This window comes from Cebidichthys violaceus, unplaced genomic scaffold (genome assembly GCF_023349555.1).
Source record: "Cebidichthys violaceus isolate CVI_PGR_0920_01 unplaced genomic scaffold, fCebVio1.0.p SCAF_19, whole genome shotgun sequence".
In the NCBI taxonomy this organism is placed as follows: domain Eukaryota; kingdom Metazoa; phylum Chordata; class Actinopteri; order Perciformes; family Stichaeidae; genus Cebidichthys; species Cebidichthys violaceus.
In genome coordinates, this window is record NW_027176361.1 from 3609427 (window position 1) to 3637369 (window position 27943).

The following is a 27943-nucleotide window of genomic DNA, read 5'->3' on the forward strand; positions in this document are numbered from 1 at the left end:
GGAGTGTGTGAAAAGAGAATGAAGTGGTTGCCATCTTGGTGCAGACTACGGAGCCCCATGTTATTATTACTATTATAAAGTATAGGCGCAACATAACCCTCGGCTACATTGGTATGTAGTGTTTTGTGCACATGCGTACACATCCGGTCTGACAGACAGTAATCCGGATGTAGACGGACGGTCTCCCTCTTGACTCCCCTGCGTAGTCTTTGACATATCCTGCCATTAGCGGAAGTGTCTGGGATTCTGTTCCGCTCTTCAAATTGGTCGTTTGCAAAGGGGGAGACGGGGCAAACACGGACGCCGTGTGCATTTAGCGCTACCCAGTCTGCTTCTTCCGACTTCATCCATTGGACTCCATTCGGCGTCGCCGTGCGTCGTTTAATGTTTAGCTCTACATCAGCACGGGGCATGCGCTGTCAGGTCAGGCTCGTACTACATCCGACATGCGTAATTACTGACAAACTAACATGAGAATAGCTACATTTTTGGTGATGGCAAGGATGCGCATTTATTTCTAATGGACGTGTTTTGTTTATAGGTCTGCGCAATCAACGTGAACGCCTGCCCGGAGACAGTAGAGGATTAAGTTACTGCTGCTGGCGGAGGATTATTTTTATTGGCCTCGTCACGCCCGAGTCTTTAAGAGTCTGTTGTCCAATTAGGAAAAGTCGAAAGCCAGGTATGCTATTGTACTCGATCATAACAACCTTGTCGTTTCCTTAAAATGCCTCAGTCTGGTACTAACTATGCGTTGCTGCGCACCCTTTGTCGCGCACGCATACCGTTACGCACCGCAAAAGCCATATTTGCTCGCATTGTGTGCAGGCAACAATAGAAACCAATATAAATGGTGTAAAATACTATGTGGATATCTTGTAACTATATAGAATGGAATTAAAACCACCGTTATACAATAGGTGAACATTATTTAATGGCTGACGAATGGAAGTGTACTACTAGACAAAGCTGCATGGATGTGGAGCTGTTTTATCCTCACAAGCTACTGGGAGGAATAAAATGGAGACGACAACCTGCATACCTGCTAAAATACAATTTTGACAACTGTGAAGCTTTTGGTAGATGGCATAGAGTTACTAGCTCTGACTGCCAAACCCCCTTCCCCTCCTCACTGTGCCACGCATGTTTTGGTTTCAGGCGGATCATGCCCTTTTGTCCACTGAAGCTTTTCAGGGCAGACTCCCAGACTGAAATAATTTTGCCTGCTGTTTTGACAACCTAGAGGTGTTGGGGATTTGTTGAATGAGCTGTGAAATAACTGAATGTACAATGAGTTTTAATTAGCTGTCAGAAAGCCACATCTGAGGTCATTTGTGCCGCTTTCTAGGAATGGAAAAGGACTAAAGAAGTAATTTTGTGTGTGTGTGTGTGTGTGTGTGTGTGTGTGTGTGTGTGTGTGTGTGTGTTTCACTTCCATGACAAACATTTTGCCCACCTCACATAGGATTACATGTGAACAGTCAACTCAGTCTTTCAAACATGATCCATGTTTTTTAATTTTTTTTAATCTTTAAACAGATTTAAAAAATACAACCGTCCATGCCATTAAGGTGGCACATTGAAGAAATGTGCAGCAGTGCCTGTAACTGTAAATTGTCTCCACAGACATGTCTTTCCGGCGCGGTGTGGTCAGGCAGAGCAAGTTCCGCCACGTCTTCGCCCAGGCGTGGAAAGCGGAGCACTGCATCGACGACGTCCGAGTGTCCCGCGTGACGTGGGACACCGGCCTCTGCGCGGTCAACCCCAAATTCATCGCTGTCATCATCGAGGCCGGCGGAGGAGGCTCCTTCCTCGTTGTGCCGATCAGCAAGGTGCACGACCCCTCTCCGTTTCATTCAGTGTCAAATAGACAGCAGATCAATATTTCTTCTATCATGTTTCCTATCTTCTACTCTGCTACTAAAAGCAATGTGTCAGCAAGACTTTGGACGCCACTAATGTCGTGATCTTAACTTTTTGTTTTCTCCCACAGAGCGGCAGAATCGACCAGGCGTGTCCAACGGTGTGCGGCCATGCAGCACCGGTGCTGGACATCCAGTGGTCTCCTCATGACGACAACATCATCGCAAGTGCCTCAGAGGACTGCACAGTGAAGGTATGGTTAACGCTTGTATTCCCTCTTTCTTGCCAAGAGTCCATGTTTAGCTTGGATCAAACACTGGAAGCAGGGGGGAAACAGCCCGTTTATGTCAAAGCACCTATACAAATGAATAATTAACACAGGATATCTTGTTTGTTTATTTTGTACAAATTCTGAATTGTAGAAATGATAATTTGTGGTTGTATGAGGGGTTATGTGCTGGACTAGTCATGTTAGCTGTTTCCCCTCTGCTACCATTCTTTATGCTAAGCTAACGTCTCGCAGCTGTAGCTTCATATTGAACAGACGGACAAGTAAGAGTACTTTTCAAAATGTTGTAGTATTCCAGAGCAATAGTACAACATTTTGTTAAAAATCTCTATTTAGTTGAGTGTGATTGTTAATATGCTGACTAGTTACAACTCACAGGGTCTTCATGAGAGCAGAAATTAGGAATAAAACTAACATTTCTCATTGCTCCGCCTGAAGAGCGTTTCTTTATGCGTATTACATAAAACCACAGTAGCTCTCATGCACCTGCATGGATCACATTCACAAACAAATGTCTGCTGGGCCTGGCGGTTTGAAGGTGTGGCAGATCCCAGACGGGGGCCTGACGAGCCCGATGACCGAGGCCATTGTGAACCTGGAGGGACACAGTAAAAGAGTGGGAATCCTGGCTTGGCACCCGACTGCTTTCAATATCCTCTTGACTGCAGGTAACCTCACTCATCGCATTCTTTCCTTCTCACTTCCCTTGTAAACAAATACTGACAATAACCATGACAAACATGGCTGCCAACATTATTTAGGTTATGTTATCCATGTGATAAACTCTTATTTCTCTGTAGGGTCCTTTCTATAATGTTGTCAGACACTTATAATACCAATTTGAGCCCTTCAGTGACAAAGACGTGCATTGCACTATTGAAAAATACCAAATACCCATTAACCACGTCATGTGTTATGCTACTTCAGCACACTTTGTAAACAAATATCGGTGTGAACACAACAGAAAATTGCAGGTGAACATTTAATATCCCGGAATTCCCATTCACTATTGCTGTAACAATTTGGTCACAATTTAGCACATTGACCATACACCTAGACTCGTATTCTGATCGGTGCTCAGAAGCACATGATATCATCCTTTACCAACTTGGAGAAAATATGTTTTCAGGGCTTTTTTTTAAAATAACTGACTCATCCTGAAATAATCATTTTTTGCCCCTTCCATCCATCTGTAAAGGGTTACCCTTCTGTCTCCTCTGAAATCAATCACACCACATTACTACAATCCTACATTAGCTTCCTGTTGTTTTCAGAACTGTACTAACTTGCATCTAAATTTCCTATCCTCTTCTTGGTATACAAAGCTCTTAATGGCATTGCTCCTTACGTTCCTGCATTTATGCACTTGAAGAATCGTTGGGCGTTGTGTTTTCCTCCCTTCAGGCTGCGATAATGTGATCTGTGTGTGGAACGTGGGCACGGGGGAGCTTGTGTACCAGCTGAACGATACCCACCCAGACCTCATTTACAGCGTCTGCTGGAACAAGGACGGCAGCGCCGTCTGTACCGTCTGCAAGGACAAGGCTCTGCGTGTCATCGACCCGCGACGGGGCACCGTCCTCAAGGTGATGTCCCATTTCTTGCCATACAAAAGACGTTATGCCACACTATACTGTGCATGTGCATGCTGGGTCTTTCCTTAATTGCAATGCCTTGTTATTGTTCTCCCAGGTGAAGGAGAAGGTCCATGACGGCACCAGGCCAATGAGAGCCGTGTTCCTCTCCGACGGGAAGATCCTCACCACAGGCTTTAGCCGCATGAGCGAGAGACAGCTGGCATTGTGGGATACGGTCAGTCTTGTGTTCATATTGAATGATTCTTCAGGGCACAATTGTTCAATGCCGACTTTCAGAGTCAGTGTGGGAAGTAGTGCACATTTTATTTAGTAAGACGAAAAGTGTACATATTGTATAAAATATATAAAACATTTATAAAATAAATGTTTTGTGCTTTTGTTTCTCTTTTACAGAAGGATCTCTCTGAACCGATGGCAGTACAGGAGATGGACACAAGTAATGGGGTCCTTCTACCCTTTTATGACCCTGACACAAACATGGTCTACCTGTGTGGAAAGGTAGGACCTACGGATTGCATTGAGCACACAGAATTACTCAAATGGTAAAAATTGGTATCAATTCATTTTTGGCTCAGTCGTCTTAATTAGATCATCTGCTGGCTTTCAGGGGGACTGCACCATCCGGTACTTTGAAGTGACAGACGAATCCCCGTATGTTCACTTCCTTAGCTTGTACAGCAGCAAGGAGCCACAGAGAGGAGCAGGCTTCCTCAGTAAAAGAGGCGTCGATGTCAACAAGTGTGAAATTGCCAGGTAAATGTTTGGTCATGTTTTCCTTGATATTCTTGTCATTACTTTAAAATATTTTTAAATGTCTGGCGATTTAAATTATATGTTTTTCCTTAGACATCAATAAAAAACAACAATAAATTGCTCCTACAAATGATTGCCTGTGTAGCCAAAACCTCATGTAGCTTAGTCATCTATTATTACAACTATTAAAAATGAATAAATAAGCCACACCATTTTACTGGGTTCCTTCATTAGCAGGAACATTCTTACTATCACACCAAATGTGTATTAATCTGCAGCTGAAAATAGTCCCCAACAAATGCACCTCTTACTCCTTTTTGAGTAATGTTTGCTTAAAAACTACAGTGCCCAGCTTTTATAGGAAGTTACTGAGCCTTTATTTAAAATGAAACTATGTGCTGGATTTCCTGTATATGTTCTGTAGGAAAGATTGCGGCTCAGTGCCACAGTTAGCATCAATACGTAATAAAGCATTTAGATACATGCTTTTTTTTTATGGGCTTTGTAAACATAAAGAAAGCTTTATACTTTAATGAGATTACTAATTTCCTGGCCTCCTGTAGGTTCTACAAACTGCATGAAAGGAAAGTGGAACCCATTTCTATGACTGTACCACGAAAGGTAAGCTATGCAAATTAAAATAACCAATTTACATGACTTTTTATTTTGAAAAGGAAGTGAAAGCAGCATTTGTATTGCTGGGAGGTTTATCCATAACTGTATAATAAACATAAAATGACTGTATAATAAACACTTCTCTGTCTCTGTCTTCCCTCCACAGTCAGATCTGTTCCAGGTTGACCTTTACCCGGACACAGCTGGCTCAGAGCCGGCTCTCCTGGCTGACGAATGGATCGCCGGCCAGGATGCTCCACCACTGTTGGTCTCTCTGGGCGGCGGCTACTCGGCTCCTCCGTCCAAGCACAGAGACACCCTCAGGAGCAAACCCAAGCAGGACTCTGGGACTGGGGCCGCCCCGCCTTCAACAGGCAACGCAGCAGCTCCCACAACCACACCTTGCTCTGCCGCCAAGGAGGCGGAAGAAGAGGTGCCACAGCCGCGAGTAGCCACGAGGGAGACGGATGGAAATAGCGAGAGGCCGAAGAGAGAGGCGAGTTGAGACATTTTGACCTTACCAACAATTTACTGTAAGTGCTCCAAGTTTGTTTCCTGACTTGTTCCTTCTCTCCTTCTTGCAGGACGAATTGTTGAACGAGTTGTTGGCAGAAATGAAGGCCCTGCGAGCCGTCGTCCTCGCCCAGAGCCAGAGAATAGAGCTACTGGAGAGGCAGCTGGCTCGAATCGAGGACGGGGATGTGTGAGCGAGGCGGAGGACCACTACATTCGGAGGGCACACTCACTAAATCCACAGACCGTAGCCTTACTAGAATCAACAGTACCTTAAGCTGTGCGAGTGGAAGAATGTAGTGCGGGGGTAGCGACTAACTGTGGTTCACGGTGGCTTACAAACAGGTCAAATATTGCGATGAAAATGAGACCACTGATAATTTCTGTGATTGTTTCGCAGACTGTGGTTGAGAACCGAAGTGTCATCTGCATAGAATGAATTCTGACTGAGATAATATTTAGTTTTTTTCATATGAAGGAGTATTGTAGCAGCTATTCGGTGGTACATATAGTGCAGCTTTGAGCTTTGCAAAATCCCCACACTAATATTGAAGGGCTTTGAAGGTGTTACAGTTCCACAAATGCCTCACCTTAATGCACAAAGTAGTGATTCAAAGCATTGTTTTTAATTAAGTTAATGAAGGTTGACCTACTATAGCAAGGCAAATGAGTACCTCCAACATGATTTTCTTTCCCTAAAGCACTCACAAATATTACCATTAGGGCTATTTAATCAAGTAGTTAAAGCTGCTAAACTGTGATGTCATATCAGCCCCCCCCCCCCCCCCCCCCAACTGTTATTCATTGTGTGACTTATGCTTTGTTTTACTGCTTCATTGTAGGACGCCATGTGTAAGGTGAGCCGTAGGAAAATATTGTGGTACACACATCCTGACCGTGACAGTGAGAGTTATGTGACTGATAGCTGATGAGTGTAGCTGAATATGTATGTGTATCGTAATTCTGTGTCGTCTTTGCGGTCAATGAAAAGGTAGCACTTGTGATTTTTTTTTTTTTTTTTTTTTTTTTTACCTCATGTTATCAGGAGCGAGCTGCGGCTTTACGAAGGTTTCTGTGATATCAAAAGGCATAGTATTTGTCCACTTAATCATTAAGAGATATAAATACGCAGAAATACTTGCCTCTTTCCTTCTCGTGACACGTGTGGAAAGGCTGCAGTGTCTGGCGCCCCCTAAAGAACCAGGATTTCAAGTTTAGTCATCAGTTGTCCTCGAGCTGTAAGCTAAAATGAGTTGTTCGGTGGACTCAGCCCAAGTTGTGCTGTACACAAAACATGCAAATATAACCTAACACAAGTATCAGTACAGTGTGACTAAAACACACTAGCTTTATTCAGAACAGCAGTTCAGAGAAGAGGAACTACTGTGAAATGGGAAGCATTTTTTACAGTTTGCATTTGTATTGGTGTTAAAAGATGGAAAGGTTTTTTAATTTTTTTTTGTTTTTATTTATTTTGTTTTTGTGTTTTTTGCCATTACATTTAGAGGCATTCTCCTGTTACATCCCCGTCAGTCAATGGTACATTCCACATAAAGCGTATCCCTTTATTACTTTATATTTCTTTATGCACTGACCTCACAACACTAACTGTAAAACTAGTAGCAGATTAAATGAGACTACATTGTGAAAACTTAATAAACATGCATTCCTCCTTTGTATTAAAAGAAATGTTCTGATCATGATCACATCTTTGTGGTGTTTGTGATAATTATTGGTCGACTTATGTTTGGATAGTCTGCATGTTGAGTGTGTTAGCTGTGTGTTAAATAGACATATGGACACGCACAAAACACATTGCCTCTATAAAGGATGTAACACCCTGAAGATTTCTCACATTTTATATTGGCTTTTTTTTTTGCCATTGTCTGAATTAATCCTATTTAAGTATTCTTAAAGGGACTGTATTTAACATTCTGAACATTAATATAGCAGCAGACACCTGTCTGCTATGTAAAGATATAGAGGAGTAATGTCTACCTGAGCAGAGAATGAAGTCCTCTCCCTCTCTGTGTGTGTTGTTATCCAAGCTTCTCCTCGCTTTGTTGACATAGCCAGGCGGCAGCACGTGCTTTTAGCGCGTGTGAGCATGCGCCACCGCTCAAGCTCACTGGCCTGAAGTCTGCATTGCTCTCACATGGCGGTTACAGCAGATAACGACGTCCGAACACTTGATAGCACTCATGTCTACAGTAAATATGTAGCTACAGCTAGCTAGCGTAGTTTAGCATAACGCAGGGGGGAAACGGCTAGCTTTGCTCTGTAAAAATGACAATTTCTTGTTTTACAGTGGTTGTGTGTTGGACTATTTATTTGGGCGGAGCCAGGCAAGCTGTTTCTCCCTAATTCCAGTCTTTATGTTAAGCTAAGCTAAATGCTTCAGCTACATATGAGCTGTACAGACCAGAGTAGGGCATGAACAGCAGTAAAGCATGAACAGCATGAACTTAATCTGGGTCCAAGAGTGGCCAATTCAGCTGACAGAGCAAAAAAAGGCGTTGAGCTCCCACAGATGACAGCTGATGCCATGCATGCTATATAAACTACAGCGAGCTAATGCTGCAGTGTCAGAGAGAAGTGAAAGACCGTTTCTGAGTTTTACAGCCATCATTAGTTGGAACTCCTCATCTATAGTCGGTCACCTAAACAAACTGATCATCCACAGCCAAGAAGGCCAAAAGAAGGCAATACATTATATAACTAACAATCACTTTATTAAAATACTTTGAGAGAAATCAACAAACCTGTCGAGTGTGACCTGAAGATTTCAACTGCTAAAGGTTCCCCTGGAGCACATTTTTATTTCAGATGTATCATGGATGTTGTTGTACTTAATTAACTGTATGCACTCCAATAAACATTTTGTAAACCCATGAATTAGAATTAGATCACATTTTCCTTGCAAAAGTATAGAACTCCGACCATTTTTTGACATCAAAAGACACAAGAACAGAAATATACCAGGAAATAAAGCAGAGAAATAAGACTGTCGAGATTTTTTTCATCTCATAATTCAAAACAAATAAATAAAATATTTGAATACACTTTAACACTGTAGTTATTTTCACACCAATCTCTCACAAATGGTGTAAAATGACTGTACAGATTTGATACGACTGCCTTTGTTGGGTGTCAGGGTTGTGGCTGCCTGGCCTCCGGAGAGAAAACAGGATGTGGTCTTCTTGTTTCACATTAAGCTGTGCTCTTTGAGTTCTTAGTTCAAGTCTGTAGTGTATATTAAAAACCTTTATATTTTTATATGTTTGTGTAAATCAAAGAGACCTGGATCATGGTTTAGTTTTTGAGTTGTCTTGGGCTCACATAACATGTTTAGACTCCTGTTTTCCAGAGTAAGGTCAAGAATACATAAGTTCTACTTTAAAAAGTAAATACAATTTTGATGGTAAGCATTTTTTACAAAGCATAGCATCATGTTGACCTCAGCTGCCCTTTGTGGAGTTGAGCTGTTATCGACAACCCACCAATGGTTGAAATATGTCACAGGAAATAAACCTACTGTAGCATGTATTTCCTGTGACTTCTAGTTAGTGAAGAGGAGGACAATGTTTTAAAATGCACTTGATATATGCTGCATAATGTAATCTGCACCTGTGCTGCAAACTGAAAGTCAACTTTGCAGGGAGAAAATAAAAAAAGTCTTCCTCTTTCCATAAATAATTGCATATTTTCTTATCTGTTTTCCACCACACCCGGCTTGATTTTGTCTTTAATGTGTCCTCACCTCCTCCAGCCTCCTCCTACCTCAAAGGGCTGCAGCAAGCTTTCTTCACCACATGTCATGCATCAGCCCCTCTCTCGTTTTTATTATCTCCTCCACACACACACACACACACACACACACACACACACACACACAGACACACGCTGTCGCACAGTTCAAAATTACAAAGAATTACACAAGTCAGTGTCTTAGCAGCGTTTGCGTTCCTCAAACACCTCAAACTTTATCTTCGGGTCACAACTTGGGTAAGTTCTTTACAGTTTATTTCTATACCTTTTTAAAATATTTTGAACATTATCTGAACTCGTTTTTGCTGCACACATTTAGTCTATTCTTAATTAATCATGATGTGATCTCTTCTCTATTTAATTACAACTTTATATATTCATATTTGTTGAGTTCAGATATACTTAAATATTGAACTTAATGTGCTTTATGTTTTAAATGGTTGTATAACTACAGTATTTCAGACAGTAATTTACCACAAATTATCCTCATGCATTTCAGCTTTAAATCCATGTTAAGTACATTTACTTATTTCACATTCGTATTTAAATTGTTTTCATTAAACATGATGTTGCAACACTCTTGCCTGATCTTTAGGAGTCTAATTAACCATGACTGAAAAAAAGTTTCCACCCGTGACAGGCTGACTGATGCTGTTCAAATATCCTTTTGACAGGAAACCAGCAACGCTGCGAGCGGTCTGCTCGCTTCCTGTCAGCCCAGACAGCACAGCCAGTTTACAGTCACATAAGATAAAGGCAATACAGACTTCCTGTCACATCTCCAATGTACGTTTCTATGTTGCAATTATGAACCTTTGGTGGTGTGTTAGCCAGCACAAATGGTAACTCTGTGGTTGTAATTGTGTCTGGATTAGATGTAAGGATTGAAAAAAATACATATTTTATGTTCAAACTGAGCAGCTTCCGTAGTTTTTTAAAGCGGTATTATATGCATTTATTTGGTGAGTTAAACCACAAACGCCACAGCAATTGAAGTGAATGGGTAATCTTTTACGTGAAGCCATCTGATGGTTTAGCAGGAAGTACCATGCATCATGATTAAGTTTTCTAATTTTCTCTTTTTCTAGATCCTTAATATAAATCAACCAATGGATCTCCTGATGACAACTTTACAACTGCTTTAAAGTACAAGGAGTTTGACTTCTGCCATTCTGTAACTGTGACTCCAAGCCAGTGAGATCTTTCTACTCTACTCTAAGGAGGTAAAGTACATTTCTAAATCTAATCTGCCTCAGTTTTGTTGGATCAACAGCTTGAATGAGAGGACTTCTGGTGCTTTTGGAAAGGACTTAGCCGTGGATTGAGGCCGAGTTCAAACAGTCCACATAATGTTCAGCATCAGTGTCAACCTGTTTCATATTTCCTCTGATGAAATTTTGATAGCTTCATGGAAAAAACGTGAAATTCACATTTGCTGGTAATCATCTAATCTGCCATGCACATAAGGCATATAGTAGGCTATTGTTTTATATGACAAGACACCAAGTAAAATATATTTTAAAAAAACGTACTTACTTTAGGAATAGTTTGACCTTTTGGGGAAAAAAAAACACATTTGTTTTCTTGCTAGATGAGAAGCTTGATACCACTCTCATGTCTGAACGGTAAATATGTAGCTAATGCTAGCTAGCGTGGTTTAGAATAAAAATGGGGAAACAGCTAGCTTGGCTCTGTACAAAACAATGAAGTGTAAAAAAATGTTTTCTCCTTGATTCCATCCTTTATGTTAAGCTAAGCTAACTAGCTGCTTCAGCTACATATGAACTGTACGGACGAGAGAGGGGCACCAACGACAGGAAAGCAAATGAGTGAATTCCCCAAAATGTCTGACTATTTGTCTGACTACACTGGGTATAAACATATTCAAAGAAATGAATAAATCCCAATGTGTGACCATGGTAACACCCTCTCTCTCTCTCTCTCTCTCTCTCTCTCTCTCTCTCTCTCTCTCTCTCTCTCTCTTCAGGCATGGCCGACTCTGATGACATCACATATAGTAATGCGGCCACTCGCACCGTGCTGATCCTCTTATTCTGCCTACTAGGCCTGCTTGTGTTGCTGTTCTTCTTGTACAAGAAGTTGAACAGGGAGGCCAATGGAGAATACACCGTGCGGCGCATGGTGTATAAGGAAGGAGGGGTCAGGGACCGGGTGAGAGGTGCAGCGTTAGCTCTGGGGACACGTCTCGGAGTCCAGCTGTGGCCTCAAAGTGATACTGATGAGGATGGAGAGGAGATGCAGGAAGTCCAAGATGAGGAGGGACAGGTGGAGGAGGGTGGTAGCCAAGGGAGTGACAGCGAGGGAGATGACCAGGAGGACGAGGAGGAAGAGGAGGAGGAGGAGGAGGAGTGTGGTGGGGCAAAGGGAGAAGGAGGTGACATACGTGACAACTCAAGTGTGGAGAGTTTGGAAGCAGAGGAGCAAGACAGACTAATGGATCAGGCGGAGGCTGAGGGACAGACGGGAGAGAAGGTGGGAGATGGGGAAGGTACAGGTGAAGCAAAAGGGGGTGCTGGATTGGTGATAGATCTAAAGCACTTCTCTGGAAGTGCCATCTGGTCTGAGGAAAAGGGAGATATGGCCATAGACAGTGATGTGACTGCACTGTGAGTACAGAATAAAATAAAAAAAAAGGTAAATTACAAGGGAGGCTTCAGAAGTAATATCCTACTGAGGTCATGACTCCAAGTCTCCCTAATTACATCTTGAAATATATTCTCTGTAAATTTGATTTCCTAACATGAAGGTCTTCCTGCTGTTACACACTGCCAAAAAAACAATAACTCTTTGTGTCAGCCTCTATAGTCTAAAATACTGGAATCACCCTATGAACCGCTCACTGCTAAAGACATTGTCCTCACTGGTAGCTACCGGTTTTGTCTTTATTTCACTTCCTGTTGAGGCCTCAGTATAAAAATGTGATTGGTGGATGAAGCTGTTATAAATATGCAGATTAACAAATGGATTGCATTTTGTGTGTAAATGTTTACCTGTAAAACGGTTCAAATCAAACTTTGTATCATTGTGTCTGGCTATTGCATACTGTTTATTGTGGACTCATGTGTTTTTATAACTTTGAATGTTTATTTCTAATTTACATGCAAATTAAAATAAGAAAACACAAAATGGATTTGACGTTGTTTGTATTGTTGTTGATATCATATGTAAAGCTGAAACATTAGTAAATTGATTGATTGAGCGATCCACAGAAGATTTTAATTATTTTTTAGGCAAAAAAATTTACAAAATTTAGATGGTCCCAGCTTCTCAAATGTGGATTGATGCTATAGTGATAAACTGAGAAGGCAGAATACTAACAGTAAAATCTTTAGTTGCAGCGGGACTCATATTAATGTAGATGGGAGTCAAACTTTCCATCAAGTGACATTTCATATTGTTTGTGAGTTACATTGTGGCGTAATGTGAAGTAAACATAGATCAGAATGTTGAACTGCAAAACTATAAGATTAAGCTTTATATATCTCTGCTTTGATTAAAGGATATAATGATGATACCATAAGATGAAAACACAATAAGGTTACTTTAAACTCAAAACCATTGTCATAAATAAGCAAAATATTATACTTGTCATAACAAAATCCATAAAAGAGTCTTTTTTTTACCTAAGTACTATCCTTTTAGTACTATTTTACCAATTACGCGACTTCATTTAATAGTTTAATAGATAAAAAGAGCAATTCTCTCCATTGAAAGCGATCAATGGGGATGTAGCTCAGTGGTAGAGCGCGTGCTTCGCATGTATGAGGTCCCGGGTTCAATCCCCGGCATCTCCATTCTTTTACGACTTATGTACAAGACAATGTACATGTGTTAAAGCTGTTATGTAAATAGTAACAAATATTAAACAACATTTTAACACACAGTTCATACTAGCGTAAAGTGTGCAATGTGCGCGTGAGATGTGACATATTCGTGATTGGCCAGACGGATCGCTGGCTCAAATCGGATTGGACGTTCGAGGAGCGTATTTGTGTGTGTGTGTGTGTGTGTGTGTGTGTGTGTGTGTGTGTGTGTGTGTGTGTGTGTGCGTGGGAGTGTTCACGCAAGTGCGAGTGTCAAACATTTATTTTTCACCGGCCAAATTATCTCCAGTGGTGGGTGAGAGCCACTCGATCGACACATCATGGAAGAAACAATAAGTATGCAAGAGTCAAAGTAAACACAACTGTGTGTAGTGACACCTTTCTCAAAGCAATTATGTAACCAGAAATACGGGATTTTTTACCTCAAGACTGAAGACTTTCTCACAGTGACAGATGGACCATTAGGCTACTAAAGCACCCAAACTGTTCTGTGATTTGACCGGAGACACTGGAGCCCATCTAACCCGGTAAATATGTCAATAATTTGCTTTAAGGAACCTGATCCTCCCTCACCGACAGCACAGATCTAGTACAAAAAAACCCACAAAGAAAAACAAGTGAAAAAAAACTAGCAGTGCACGATCAGAGCCATTCTGCCACAGTAACCTACTTCAGGAGTGCCGCACCACCGTGAGCATCCAAGTTGCATTTTCTCCTCTCACCCTAACTTGATTGTGCCGGAGAAATGATTTCAGTAGACGTCACTCATCTGCATAGGGAGTAAAAATGCAACCATCCTGCATCAAGCTTCTCGGCGCGTCTGAAACTCACTGTACCCTCGCCGTGTGATTAAAGGACCTACTAATTGCTGCATAACCGAAACTACAAACATGGAAGGTACAGTTTGCACGTCGTGTCATGGGCACAAAAACATATATATATATATATTTATATTCACAGATAGGAAACACATCTGGCTTGCAAACTGTCCAAGATGGATGCAGCGCCGCTGTGCGCAGGGATGCACGGTGGAGCGGCAGCAGGTTGCCTTTAAACGCCCAATCATCCTCGCGGTTTTTAGCCTATACGTATTTGTCAGTTTTATTATTATTTTTTCTCCCCCCCCCCCCTTCTCTCTGCAGGAGTAGGATGTTACTAGCATCCGCCGTGGTGGTATGGGAATGGCTGAACGAGCACGGACGCTGGCGGCCCTACAGCCCGGCTGTCTGTCATCACATCGAGGCAGTCATCCGGAGCGACCCGCGGTGTGGTAGTGTCGTCCTCGGCCAGGTGGACTCTCGCCTCTCGCCCTACATCATCGACTTGCATTCCATGCACCAGTTCCGACAAGACACAGGTGAGACGGCAGAGAGGCGCGCGGGGCGTTAGGTTGTAACGGCGCGGCCTGGCCTGAGGTGGAGGCCTTTTTCAAATTTATTTTATATTTTTATTTTGCTCATATGTGTCTACTTTATGTCTTTGCAATCCCTGATGTTGATTCTGCTCCAGAAGTTGATGCCCTGGTTGGGAGTGTTTTGTTGCAGAGTGGCTTCTTATTTTTCCTGCAGCCATGACTATGCCATTCTTTTTTCTTTTTTTTCTTCCATTTAGATTCCCCAGTCGAGTCTCCTCATAGGTTAAACCTTTTCTGTATTATGTGACATTTCATATAAAGGTGAGGCAGAGATGCTTTCTGCGATTCTGAAAGGTGTCGGTTTGGTTGAAGTGAGTCATACTGGTTGTGTGTGTTTTGCAACCGGCACATAGGCCACAGTAGCAGCTGAAGTGTCCAGTCACAGCCACAGACACCAATTTTATTTATTTATTTTTTTACTGTCTTCAGCACCACTGTCTTTTATAGCAGCATACGGGCATAAGAAACCGTCTTTCACAAGTCAAAGCTTCAGAGGCAGTAAGACAAAGCAGGGAGTTGTCAGTTGTCAGGCATCTTACTTTGGCAGAGAAGCCAACATTTCCTCTCTCTCTCTCTCTCTCTAAACATTGGCTGACAAAAGCCTTTGTGAAAGTTGTTTTCCAAAACCCAGCAGAAGCTGAACTGGGGGGAGGCAGACAGGGTGCCCCAGTCTAAATAGGAGACAGGGAGGAGGAGGAGGAGGAGGAGGAGGAGAGGAGAGGAGAGGAGAGGAGAGGAGAGGAGAGGGGGGGGGGGGGGGGGGGAGAATTTCAGGAGTCTGAGGTCATTGGTGAAATGGGGTCGATGGGAGCAGATCTCATGAATGAACCCCCTTGTTGTCTTGTTAAATGTCTAAGCAGACTGTGCCACACAAACTGTATGTTCCAAATTCAAATTAAGTTTTATATCAATTGTTTTTACATGATTTTCTTTTGTCATATATGAGATTATTTTTGTTGTTTTTGCTATATGTGCTTGATCCTATGTATTTCAAAATGCTTGGTTGTAAGTATGCTATGGGAAAATGTAGATATAAATATAGATTTTTTTTTTTTTTTTTACACTGCCTTGTGATCCCAAAAAGGTTTTTCATCTCACACTTGTGGATTCAAGCTCACCCTCATCCTCCAGAAAATTCTTTGCGCCCCTTCTTGCGTTTCAGACACAGGATTTGAAGTGTGGAGGCTTTACGGCGCACGGAGGCTCTGTAGAGTTTCTCTGGACACCCTGGGAAAGCAAACACAGCCAGCTTTTGGGTCGGATCGAGGCTGCCAGCCAATCAGAATTCAGAACACCGTGTGCTGTTACCAGGGGCAACCTGTTTGCCCAAATTCTTAGCGAGCAAACACAAACATGTTGAATTTGTTAGGGTTGCAATCTACTTGTCTGCGGTAAATAGTAGCACAGTCAGTCTCTTACCTCCTATTGCAGCTACCTCTCATCACTCTTCAGTGAATCGGTCCAAAGTGCTTTTCACAGATTTGGTCCAAATGCAATATGACTGTATTGCTAGCAGCTGTTGCGCCTTGTCAAAATCCAAACACTGTGCATTAGTCTTTCGCATTGTTCTGACCTCCTAATCCCTGCCTCAGGTACCCTTCGACCGGTACGACGTAGCTTCTACGACCCCACCTCAGCGCCGGGCCAGGGCTGGTTGTGGGAGTGGGAGAACGACGCTGGCAGTTGGACGGCGTACGACACGGAGGTGGGCATCGCCATCCAGGCAGCGCGCGATCGCCAGCAGCCCTGGCTGGACCTGGCGCCGCTGGGTTTCTGCTACCTCATTGACTTCGAGAGCATGACCCAAATCAACGGGCAGACGCAGCGCTGCCGGCGCATCCAGCGCCGCTCCGACCTGGCCTACCCGCTGGTGTCAGGGCCCCTGCCCAAATCCCACCACGCCTGGGGGCCCATGTCCATGCCCAGCCACGGAGGACTGCTCGGCGTGGACGTATCCGGAGTGGGCATGGGGATGCGGATGAGCAGCGGTGGGACTGGAAACGGGAGCGCGTACCCCAGCGGGGCGCTCCCGGCCTCAGCCATCACGTCCCTGGGACAGCCGTGCGCTTGTCAGCAGTGCATGTTGGTGCTGAGCGTCAAAGCGGGCGCCATGTCCGCTCACACTCTGGGCCGGAGACCGCCACAGACCAAGCCACCTAGTCCCAAAATCAGCAGTTACCCCGTCCCAGGAGGGTCGTACTCTCTAACCCTCCCTCGACCTCCTTCCCTGTCTCGGTCATACTCCCCCCACAGGACGTCCATAGTTGGGGCGACGGGTGGCTTCAGTGTGGGTGGTATGGGTGGTGCAGGAGGTGTAGGTTTCATGGGCGGCGGTGGTGTCGGCGGTGCCAGCCTCGGTTACGGAGGAGGCTTCCCCCACTCTTTTTCCCTCCTCAGCTCGGCCACCGGCGCCCTCTCCATCTCCTCCACCCGACCCCCTCCTCCACCTCTCCCCCCTCCTCCCCCACCTCCCGCTCCGCCCTCCACCGCCCTCTCGTCTGCGGCCACCTCTCCCCCTCACCCCTCCACCTCGTCCTCCCTCTCTGCCCCCTGTTCCGCCCCTGCAGCGCCCGCTCCGGGCCCGCCTCTCATCTCCACGGCTGCCTCCACCTGCACGCCGTCGCCTTCGGCCCGCGTCCTGGGTCCAGTGTCTTCGTCCGGTGCCGCCGCCTGCGCAGCCCCTCTGCCGCCCCGGTCCAGCCTAGCGGGGCTGAGCCGACCTGCGCTGCAGCGTATAGCCATGGCTCAGTCGCGTGCCCTTATTGCCTCTGGGTGAGTACACAACCACTGTAGTAGTACATCAGTTTGGTCAAAATATTCTTTTACAGTCAATAAGATTCTATTGTCTAAGAAAAGGAAAGGAAACTTCTGGAAATAAAGTTAATTCATTGACTGTAAGGCAAACTGAATTAGACACATGATTAGTTTAAAGCTGCTATCATCAATATTATTATATGACCAGTGGATCATATGCAGATGTGCGATGTAAAAAGGGTCGCTTGTATTGATCAGAAACAATCAGAAAGAAAAATACGGAAAATAATAAAAGAAATTGTGTTATTAAAAAGTCAATAAGCGGTGTGTCGGTTTGAGTGCCAGCTGGTTTTAATGGGCACTTATTGTTTAATGTTTGATGGGACATTCCAACGACATCCTCTCAGGCACCACATCCCTCATCAATATACTGTATGTGAAGCCAAACGAGACCAACTGAACAAGAAATGTAAGACAATTCAGACAGTTGCTCTCTAATTAGTTTGAAGCCCTCATTACACAGTGTCTGACATCAGCGCTCATTAGCATTCGTGAGCCTTTCATCTTCGTGACAAAAGTCCATCGGGTATTCGGGCGCGTTCACTTCCACGGAAAAACAATGACGTGCATTCACGCGGAACGAGTCGAGCTCCCAGCAAGTGTTTCACATTCCAGACGTTCGCCACGCAACCGCTTAATCACGGATTTACTTCGCACACGGTCGTACAGTACATAGTTTGTATATCCTTCTTCATGCAAACAATTTGTCGCTCAGGGCCTCAAGACATCTGAAAAGCCTGGAAATGTTTTGTGGTTGTGTGTGTGTGTGTGTGTGTGTGTGTGTGTGTGTGTGTGTGTGTGTGTGTGTGTGTGTGTGTGTGTGTGTGTGTCAGCAACCGGGGCTGGTAACCGTAGCAACCAGTATGGACCAGGGGCTTGTTTCATAAAGCAGGTTTACTGAGATATCTGGATAACTGAAACTTGGGCTGATTGTAAAGAACACATCTGGAACCTGTGTGTAACATCTGGGGTGTCCCCATCGATATGGAACGCGTGATATTTCCATCCGTGGCGTTCTTGTACGGGGTGACCGTGGCTAAGTGGAGAGCAGGGCTGCCTTTCAATCAGAGGGTCGGCGGTTCAATCCCCAGCTCCTGCTCTACTAGTCTAGTCAATTTGTCCTTGAGCAAGACACTTAACCCCAATATGTGTGGATATATACTGAATTGTAAGTCGCTTTGGATAAAAGCGTCTGCTAAATGACTGTAATGTAATGACTTCTTGAGTTCGAGCACAATGTCGACAAAAAATTGGAGGTGTTTTTCGGTCGTCGTCTTCTGGGCCTTTAGTCTTATTGTGTTGAGGATCGTATCTTCAGTCTGACCTAATGGTTTAAATCAGTGTTTTTCAAGTGTGTAGTATATTGTTTGTGGTGTATAGTCAAGCGATAGTACTGGGAAGTTGATTTACCTCAAAACAAATGTATCTATATTATTTACAGATTATTTTCAAATGTAAGTCTATAGGAAAAAGTATTTTTGGTCCAATGGCTTCTCGGGACGAACCCATTTGGCCACTATGTCTTCCTGGGGACTTGGCTCCGTACAGCGCCACATTCTGAGCCCGCCCACTTTTTAGCGGCCCAATCAAATGCGAAGGATTTGATTCAAATAAATGCAATGGTACACTGCTCAAATATTCCGTTTCACTGGGAAATACTCACAGTACAGAAGCTAAAGACACTCCAACTACCGTTTTACCGGGACGTTAATATTCGATTCACCAGAGAGGGCAGCAGACTTGTCTGGCTCAGCTCTCAGAATAGTGTAAACACAAAATTAGCATGCTAATAATAAAGCCCCCCCCCCCCTCCTCCCAGAAAAGCTTATTGTTAAGATTTGTGCGGAGTTTGACACTTGAAGACCGGGAAAAGTTTGACTGTGGTCACTTTGTGACAACACAAAGCTAATGTGCAACTTGCACCCGAAGCCTCCAGTGCACAGACTTATGAGACTGAACTTTCCTATGAAGTAGGAAATATCTTGTTTCTAGAAATCTCGACTTTCAAAATGAAAAATATTCATATATTTATAGATTTTTTTTTTCTGGAGGAGTACTTTTAAGAGATTTTAAAAGCTATTTAACTTTTTTTTTGTAGAAAATCCACATCAGACACAAATAATTATTCAAAGCAGAATATTCTTATTTGTCCTCAAACACAACAGTCGTTGGAACCAGTTTTAATGAATGAAATCAAACACAGTGTCCAGATGTCATAGCCAGAGGCCGCTGATTAGCAAGATGTTGTAAAGAGGTTACGGGAAGACTCGAGGACCAAGAGCGCTGCTGTTCCTTCATCATTTTATCATTGCTGTCAGTTGTGCAGCTGGTTCTCCTTTGACGCCTCGCTGTGAGCGTCCTACGAATTTTAGCAACAGACTCCAATTATAGCCTTTCTTTTTATAACATTTCTGACAGCGACATTTCTGGGGTGCTCTAGATTTCACTTGTTTTGCAGTTGCCTCGAATATAACATGAATCAAACGCATGCAGTCGCGTTAGCATGATCTGCACAGATTTTTTCTTTTTTTTTTTCTTTAAAGACCACATGCTGAGGAGAATTTCCATGTGAGCAAACCCAACATTGCCCCAGTAGAGAAACCCAACTCTCTGAATTCTCGCATTAGCTATCCAGCTAAGCCTCAGATTAATACCAAACACCACAGGCTTAATATTCCTGCTCCGGTAATCTGTATTTTGTGTCGGGTGAGCTGTGTGACCGACCCATCCGACCCATTCTTTCAACCTATCGGGGTGAGAGCACCTGCTGCTCTCACCCCGATAGCAGCAGGTGAGAAGAGTGTCTCTCATCCGCCGGGGGGTTCTCTGCTCACCACTCCGACGTTCGCTCTTCTTTTCTCCCTCTATTTGCTCTAAGCGCCACTCAGTCCTCCTGCTGTCATCGCCTTATTGCTTCATCCCCAAATTCATAACTGGCACCACACGGGTACCGGAGCAGAGGAGGGAAGCGGCTCCTTAAGCTGGTGGACCCAGTGGTAGATCGCTTAAGTACGTGAAGCTAATTAGGCTCACATTTATGTATTGAGTAATTTGATGAAGAAAACAATTGACCCTTTGAAGCATTGCCTTCATCGGTTGACATGATGTTTTAGCAGTTTGCCTATTCTGCAGGGTTTCCACTTATCATTTCATGTACAGTAACTGATATTTAACTTACAGTTCCTCTAGGGCAAAAGTCAGTGGACACACCTACTGTAGCAGAAGCTTCCACAGAAGAGTTTTTAGGAGTTTGCCAGCTGTTTATAATTCTGACCCTCAGGACAGATTTTGTCTCTGTGGTAGCGTCCCCAAGTCACAAAACACGTGTGTAGTTGAGCTCAAAATGAAGGCAGAGTTTGAAGACGGGTGTGGTCCGAGCAAGGGCACCGGAAGTAACAAAAAACAAAACAAAGAATCATTATGTTCCTCAGAATCAATAGCTCCCAGCGTTATTTTAAGGCTTCAAAATCTAGCCACCACTTGTCTGCCAGCTGCTCAATGGTCGTCTTTGTTCACCAGCTAGTTGCTAACTGTGCCTGTCTGCAGTTTGGTCAGCAGGCTGTGTCGGTTGTTTTTTTTGCCGACAGCATTGAGAGTCAACCAAGTTGAAAATCGAAACAGTGAGCTAAAAGACATTCAAAGGCTTAGTAGAGCTGAAGGGAGCTGCAGTATGGTGCTAATTGTTAACGATTCTTCATTGTTTAGAGCGACGCCCTTTATCATGTACCGGTTAAGATAAGGTAAGATTAACGTTATTGATCTCAAGTGTCACAGCAGCAAAGAGAAAGTACAAGAAGCAGAATGCAGATAAGAAACCTTCAAAAGCTAGAATATATATATATATATATGATATATAAAATGACGCATTCAAAAACAAACTACAAATCGACGCACGTCAACACAAACAAGCAACTGTGAGATAAATTAAAAATGGATACTAACGATGATTCCAAGTTGGTTGATAACGGAATTTATATATCTTTTAAAAAACATTTGTTGTTGTTTTGCTTGCCTGAAGTGAAACGGAGCAGATGGTTTCTGAGTGAAGTGTTAAAAGTCCGAGGGGTCGCTAACGTTACCGATCGTCTCGGTGATGAGAGTGGCCTTTGGTCCACACACCTGTTGTGATGCTTTCTCCTCTCACTGCACTGGGTTTGATTTCTGCGAGCGTGTCAATGTCACAAAACCTACACTGCAAAGTGTGTGTGTGTGTGTGTGTGTGTGTGTGTGTGTGTGTGTGTGTGTGTGTGTGTCTGTGTGTCTGTGTGTGTGTGTGTGTGTGTGTGTGTGTGTGTGTGTGTGTGTGTGTGTGTGTGTGTTGCCACATGCTGGCGGTTTGTGTTCCCGTCATCCAGCGGTCCAGATGGAGGTTGCTCTAATGCCACTAGATTAGCCGGGATTAAAGAAACGTGACCAATCAACGCTTGTTTCCCATCCTTTCTCTGCCTTTCCTTCGCCGTCCTTTGATCTGTTTTATCATATGACACACCGATGTCAGTCAGCTTATTATGCTCAGGTTTGACCCAGTCAGCCAGCGCGTATCTGTGACTTTGTGTCACAGTAATCAGATTGTCCGCTACTGTACAGTTCAGTAACTCTTGACTGTAAGTTTAACTGTGTCATGGTTGCATCATTTGTAGGGACGCATAGGATCTTCAAGCTCATGAAAACACTGTATCTTAATCAGTTAGTCATTTTAACATGTTTCCAAAAAAGGAGACTTATATTTGAACGATTTTTCTAAATGCTTTTGTAAAGACCATTGTCTAACGTCACCCACCCTCCGCTTTGAATTTAATTGGATTCATTTTCTTTTTAGCATAAGCCCTTCATCATACCAATAGAGACATAATCTATGGTAAAGTATAACATACAGTATATGTAAAAGAAGTACAGTGTGCTATATAAAACATGAAATATACCCACAAAAAGACAGATGCGTGAAGTAGAAATACAAAAACAAACAACATCAGTGAAATACGTAGTTAAATGAACTGTAATTAAATACAAATTATGGAGAAAGATACAGTAAAAGGTTTCTAGGGAAGGTTTTTTAAAATATTTATTTATGTATATTATTCCCATTGCACAAATCAAGAGGAGAGACTAAATGGCAAAAATAAAGTAACAGCAAGACAGACAAAAGAAATGAAAAAAGGAACAACCCACATACATAAAAGAAAAATAATGACAATAAATGAATAAATAAAGGGTAGAGGGTGGGCTGTCTTTGTGAGAAAAAAAAAGAATAAATGAAATACATAAAAGATAAATAGATTGATGCAAATATCTCCACTAGGTAGTCGAGGAGCAAAGGCCCCTAAAAACACATAAATGTAGCTCTTCTATTTGATTGGCCTTCTTTGTATTCTAGCATTAATCAATAGGGACTGTGGGTTGTAAACATTACAGCTACAGTGAAAGAGATCACAGTGAGTTCAGAGGGCAGCTTCAGTGGATAGCTTTTTATTAATGTTTTCAAATCATCCCGCCCAAAACAGTTTGAGTCATATGTGCTCGTGTCTGACGGCCTTACGGCGGCCTGGCAGTGGGACATGGTAACCGAAAGGTAATCCCCGCCTGTGACGGATCTCTGGCCCAGAGTTTGGTCAACAGATGGAAACAGGTGGATAATCCCTACAAAAGGAGGACGGAGACCTGACAGCCGCACACAAACAGAGAAAGAGAGAGACAGGGACGGACGAGTGCCGGAGGAAGTCAAATACTGCGACGTGTAGAAAGTATTGCTGGAAAATCTTTGGTGTTTTCTAGCAACGTCCAAAAAATGACTATTATCAGAATTGGCACACTGTAAGTACACACCTCTGACTGGATAGTAATAGTGACGGTTATTGTGCGTTTTTATATGTGTGTTTTGCCTGTTGATGAGCAGAGATACAGTACAGCATTGGGGAAGGATGGTTTGACATTTGATTAAAACTAGTACCCTTTAATACGTGCCTGTTCAGAACGGGCAGAATGCTCGGCCTGCGGTGCTGCTGCCTTCTGGAGAATCACACTTTCTTAAGTTTTAATATGTTTTCATTCGATAAAGTGAAGATTCCCAGTGCGTGGTCAGTTTATCCAAATAACGCCTGTCTAGAAATGTGCTGCCATCTTTTTTTCGGAGATGCGAGAGCAGCTACCGGGGTGCCTTGAAAACGTTTATCGCTTTGCATATTTCAGTGATGCCTGCAGACCCCTGAGGCTCCGCCCCCTGCTGCCACACAGAGCTGTGTGCTTGTTTATTAAAAGTGTATTCATGAACTGTAGCGTGTCCAAATTGCATCAAATTTGATAAAGCACCCCATTGGATTCCCAGCAATACACCCGCCAAGTGTGAAGTAGGCCGGATGAGTGGCTCTTGAGATACGCAAAGAACACACACACAGACACACACACACACACACACACACACACACACACACACACACACACAGGCAGTTGCTTTACAGTTAGATAAGGGTTTCTTTACTGCTGTCGGAAATATTTAAGGAGTGCATCCTTGTGCACTTAAATTAGTTTGACCTCCTGATTTTAAGTGGAAAGTGACTTCATTTTATTTTGAAAAATAGCGGCTAGACAAAATAACTAATTTGCCACGTGCCAGGTGTCGATAATGCTGCCGTAAACACGATCCTAATCTTAAGCCTTACAGAGCAGGAAGTACCTGGTAATTATAGGACAGTAAGTCAAGTCGTGATGAGCAGCATCTGTTTGTTTCTCGACATGACTTGGCAAAAGCTCCTTAGCATGCTCACGTTGAGTGAACTAGAAGCTGGAATATTCTCTGTGTCATTCCACCTGTTTACATGTGACCCGTCTGATGCCTGGAATCTAGCCTGAGGTGGCTAGGCCGGTTGCACGTCTGCTTTTTAGTGTGTGGGCAATCTGAAGATTAATATGTTGGTTTTTCCTGTTTTTCAGAGTGCCAACTGTTCCAGTGAAGAACCTGAATGGATCAAGTCCTGTACACCCTGCGCTGGCAGGTAAAGAAATTGATACAACCATTTTTTTTTTGTTACTTATTATATTTAAATCAATCAAAAGGGCTTAATTAAAAATAGGTCCTCTCACAAAACTTTGAAGGTGCATCTTACTTCATCCAGCTCTTTAAATAAACTTTTACTTTTCACTGATTTACTGTCCTACAGACACCACATTTAATGACATTCAACCCCAAATTGAACTAGTAAATCTACTGACCAGACCTCACGATTATGGTTAATAGATGATTCCCTGGATAAACGGCTCCTCACTCACTGAGTAAACCCCAAATACAGTGTCTAACATTCCCCCTCTGCTGGCTGTATCAAGGCATTACAGGCATCCTGATGAGCGCGGCAGGACTTCCCGTCTGCCTGACCCGCCCTCCCAAGCTGGTGCTCCATCCTCCACCCGTCAGCAAGAGTGACATCAAGCCCATCCCCGGTCTGGGCCACTGCTGTCGCAAAACCACGAAGAAACAGGCTCGTAAAGGTAGGTGTGACGATGAAGTCCGCTTGAGCTTCCGCTTTTTCACCCACACGCATTCACACCCACCGTGTGCATTCTGGTCATACACTGGATCGTCTTATTTTGTGTTTCCGTCTCCTAGGAAAGACCCCTGAGGAGGTGGTGAAGAGGTACCTTCAGAAAGTCCGCAATCCACCAGAGGAGGTGAGTTCTCCTTTCATGATGGGGTTTTTTTCTTTTTTTTCGTTCATTTGAAAAGACCCGTTTTAATTGGCTAAACCTAAAACTGTCTGTATCAGACTGGGCAAGTCATAAGTCGTCCTTGTCTTCTCATCTCAGGACTGCACCATCTGCATGGAGGCCCTGGCCGGGCCATCGGGCTACAAAGGCCCCGGCGTGGGCGGCATCTCCCGGGCCGAGTCGGTGGGCCGCCTCGCACAGTGCGGCCACCAGTACCACCTCCAATGCCTCGTCGCAATGTACAACAACGGCAACAAGGACGGCAGCCTGCAGTGTCCCACCTGCAAGACCATCTACGGAGTCAAGACCGGCAACCAGCCCCCGGGCAAGATGGAGTACCACGTCATCCCCCACTCGCTACCGGGCCACCCGGACTGCAAAACCATCCGTATCATTTATAACATCCCTCCTGGTATCCAGGTAAAGTCTTACCCATGCTTGCATGAGCACGAGCTTCTAAATGATGAGTACAGGGGAGCGTTATTGGATTTTGCTTGGATGATGTGATGAACTTGCTCTTGCTGTTTAGGGCCCAGAGCACCCGAATCCAGGCAAACCCTTCACTGCCCGCGGGTTCCCCAGACACTGCTACCTCCCTGACAGCGACAAGGGACGCAAGGTAAATGAGAACTCTTCTCTACAGTTAACTTCCTGTGTTGGCTCAGGTTAATGTGACTGGATTATATGATGAAGCATCATCTTTCCTTTCTGCATCTCTTCATCCAGGTTCTGAGGCTTCTTCTGGTAGCATGGGACCGCCGGCTCATTTTCTCTGTGGGTACATCCAGCACCACGGGCGAGTCGGATACAGTCATCTGGAACGAGGTGCACCACAAGACGGAGTTCGGCTCCAACCTGACGGGCCACGGCTACCCCGACCCCGGCCACTTAGACAACGTCCTGGAGGAGCTCAAGGCTCAGGGCATCACCGAGGAGGAGTGCCTGCCCAGAGACTGAACGGACACATTGAAAACGCTGCAGACGCAGGAATAAACGCACGCGATCCTGGAACGGGATCCGCAGCCGGACAGACGAATTATTCTCAAAGTCTGTTAAAAAAAGAAAAATTAACGGAGAGAACTTTTGCCAACAGACGTGCACAGCAACTTAAAAAAAAACGAAACTCTTTACAGGAGCGTTGGAGAAAGTGTTTCAGCAGAATTTGCTGGGAATAAGATGTCTCTCATGACTGCATGAGTCAGTTTCGATACATGGGGAAAACTTTTTTTTTTTTCTCCCAATGCAGTAACGGTGTCAAGATCGAAGATGTTATTCAGTGAGACATTTGAGACCACTGTGCACATACAAGTCAGTGTTAGATAAAAAAAAAAAAAACTACAACAACAACTGTCATTTATACTGTGAGACTTCATTTCAAGAATGTAACTAAGTGAATTTTGCTGAATTGATAAAGTGTTTACCGCTGCTGCTGCTGCTGCTATGTGGAGCTGACAGGAGGTTAAACTGAAAAGGAGTGAAGGTCTGTAAGTTGTTTCAAGTGTTAAGTCCACAAGCAGAAGAAACATGTCATTGCAGATAAGTATTTCAAATGTATAACTGGATATCTGAGCATGAATATTTGCTGACCTCTAGTGGTACTTTTCCAGAACTACATTCCTGTTTAGGTTTGATTTCTATTTTATTGTATTGTTGTATATTATGAATACTTGATATATGATATTGTTTCCATTCTATCATGTTTTTTATATTTTAATTAGACATTTTGTTTTATATGGTGTGTTTTCTTTGCATTGTTTTCAGGTGTGGGGTGAAGTTAAGATGAGCTGCTGGTGTACCAGAGTTTGCCTGACACTTTATATGCCATATACCAGCCCCCTTTCTTTAACAAAAATCTGCTTTTTTTTCCTCCAGTATTTTGTATTAGATTAGCTCACAAACTGACATTCCTTAATTGTTCTGCCCTCAGAGCATGGGTGCATTTAATAGCTTTCTGTGTCTTCTTGTATCTGCGTTAATGTTAAGAACTGATAGAGGAAAGGCTACTATGGATTACACCATTCCCCCCCCCCCAGGAGGAGTAAATTCCCAAAAAGCTAGGATTGGACCGCCTGCCTGAGCTCAGACTTGCACAGAGCTTTCTACTTAGTATCAAAATGAACCGGACAGCTTGTATCTCCTGTATTATTGTGTAGGACACACACACACACCAGCCTCAAATGCTCTAATCACACTACAAAATGTGCTCATCAGTTGTTTTCGTCATATGTAGTTTTTGCCTTGAGCAGGTGCAGAAGACTATCTCTTGTTGTGGATCCAGCTTTGGCCAAAGTGGTCCAGTTAGTTCGCATTCGGTCCATTGTGGACCGGTTTATTATGAGGTACAATAGATGAGATGTACAACAGTATGCGTTGACATACTAATGTAGGCCAACATTAAAAGCATTTATACTTTATGATACTTACTGTATGCACTGTACTGTATGTATGTGTTTTATGTGCACAAATTTGCATTAAACGTTTTTCTAAGGTTCAAAGAGATAACAGAACTTTACTCTGGTTTACTCCTTCATTTTATATGTAAGGTCTTTTATGTTTGAAGTCCACATGTGGCAGCTTTCATTACTTTAAAGTGCTTGCTGCACAACATTCACACAGTTTGTAATATAAAGAATATAATGGAGTAATGTCTACCTGAGCAGAGATTTAAGTCACTTGTCCTTTGTGTGTTTTGTAATCTGAGTTTCTCTCTGCTTTGTTGACGTAGCCGATCAGCCGGCCTGCATGTGAGCGCACACTGCACTCATATGGCACCCCC

General features: G+C 43.5%; 3 protein-coding genes and 1 non-coding gene across 8 annotated transcripts; all 4 read left to right on the forward strand.

Moving 5' to 3' along the window:
• The first annotated feature begins 213 nt into the window (after window positions 1-213).
• Window positions 214-7339, forward strand: coro1b (coronin, actin binding protein, 1B). The gene is made up of 12 exons (XM_068713259.1): window positions 214-423; window positions 542-682; window positions 1627-1832; window positions 1994-2116; window positions 2691-2820; window positions 3557-3738; window positions 3845-3964; window positions 4144-4248; window positions 4358-4503; window positions 5067-5124; window positions 5285-5614; window positions 5703-7339. The coding sequence occupies exons 3-12, from the start codon at window positions 1629-1631 to the stop codon at window positions 5823-5825; spliced, it is 1521 nt and encodes a 506-aa protein (XP_068569360.1). The 5' UTR covers window positions 214-423; window positions 542-682; window positions 1627-1628; the 3' UTR covers window positions 5826-7339.
• A 2107-nt stretch (window positions 7340-9446) lies between these two features.
• On the forward strand, window positions 9447-12550 carry si:ch211-119e14.1 (YTH domain-containing protein 1). Of its 4 annotated transcripts, none has more exons than XM_068713260.1 (4): window positions 9447-9636; window positions 10074-10185; window positions 10488-10622; window positions 11387-12550. In XM_068713260.1, the coding sequence occupies exon 4, from the start codon at window positions 11389-11391 to the stop codon at window positions 12028-12030; it is 642 nt and encodes a 213-aa protein (XP_068569361.1). In that variant the 5' UTR covers window positions 9447-9636; window positions 10074-10185; window positions 10488-10622; window positions 11387-11388; the 3' UTR covers window positions 12031-12550. The 4 variants fall into 4 exon arrangements, with proteins under 4 accessions (XP_068569361.1, XP_068569362.1, XP_068569364.1 ...); XM_068713261.1 differs by having other exon boundaries at window positions 10074-10155; XM_068713263.1 differs by lacking the exon at window positions 10074-10185.
• Window positions 12551-13142: 592 nt separating this feature from the next.
• On the forward strand, window positions 13143-13214 carry trnaa-cgc (transfer RNA alanine (anticodon CGC)). The gene has a single exon. It is a non-coding gene; the product is annotated as a tRNA-Ala (tRNA).
• Window positions 13215-13528: 314 nt separating this feature from the next.
• On the forward strand, window positions 13529-27679 carry dtx4a (deltex 4, E3 ubiquitin ligase a). Of its 2 annotated transcripts, none has more exons than XM_068713265.1 (9): window positions 13529-14141; window positions 14387-14601; window positions 16251-17430; window positions 24400-24461; window positions 24790-24951; window positions 25070-25131; window positions 25267-25587; window positions 25697-25786; window positions 25894-27679. In XM_068713265.1, exons 2-9 carry the CDS (start codon window positions 14394-14396, stop codon window positions 26122-26124), a joined length of 2316 nt encoding a protein of 771 aa, XP_068569366.1. In that variant the 5' UTR covers window positions 13529-14141; window positions 14387-14393; the 3' UTR covers window positions 26125-27679. The 2 variants fall into 2 exon arrangements, with proteins under 2 accessions (XP_068569366.1, XP_068569367.1); XM_068713266.1 differs by having other exon boundaries at window positions 13529-13771.
• The last annotated feature ends 264 nt before the right edge of the window (window positions 27680-27943 follow it).

Coding starts and splice junctions, on each gene's coding strand:
- coro1b (XM_068713259.1), top strand. CDS start 1,629: ATGTCTTTCCGGCGCGGTGTGGTCAGGCAGAGCAAGTTCCGCCACGTC. Junction 1,833..1,993: donor TCGTTGTGCCGATCAGCAAG/GTGCACGACCCC, acceptor TTTCTCCCACAG/AGCGGCAGAATCGACCAGGC. Junction 3,739..3,844: donor GACGGGGCACCGTCCTCAAG/GTGATGTCCCAT, acceptor TTGTTCTCCCAG/GTGAAGGAGAAGGTCCATGA.
- si:ch211-119e14.1 (XM_068713260.1), top strand. CDS start 11,389: ATGGCCGACTCTGATGACATCACATATAGTAATGCGGCCACTCGCACC.
- dtx4a (XM_068713265.1), top strand. CDS start 14,394: ATGTTACTAGCATCCGCCGTGGTGGTATGGGAATGGCTGAACGAGCAC. Junction 17,431..24,399: donor CGTGCCCTTATTGCCTCTGG/GTGAGTACACAA, acceptor CCTGTTTTTCAG/AGTGCCAACTGTTCCAGTGA. Junction 24,952..25,069: donor GAAGAAACAGGCTCGTAAAG/GTAGGTGTGACG, acceptor TCCGTCTCCTAG/GAAAGACCCCTGAGGAGGTG.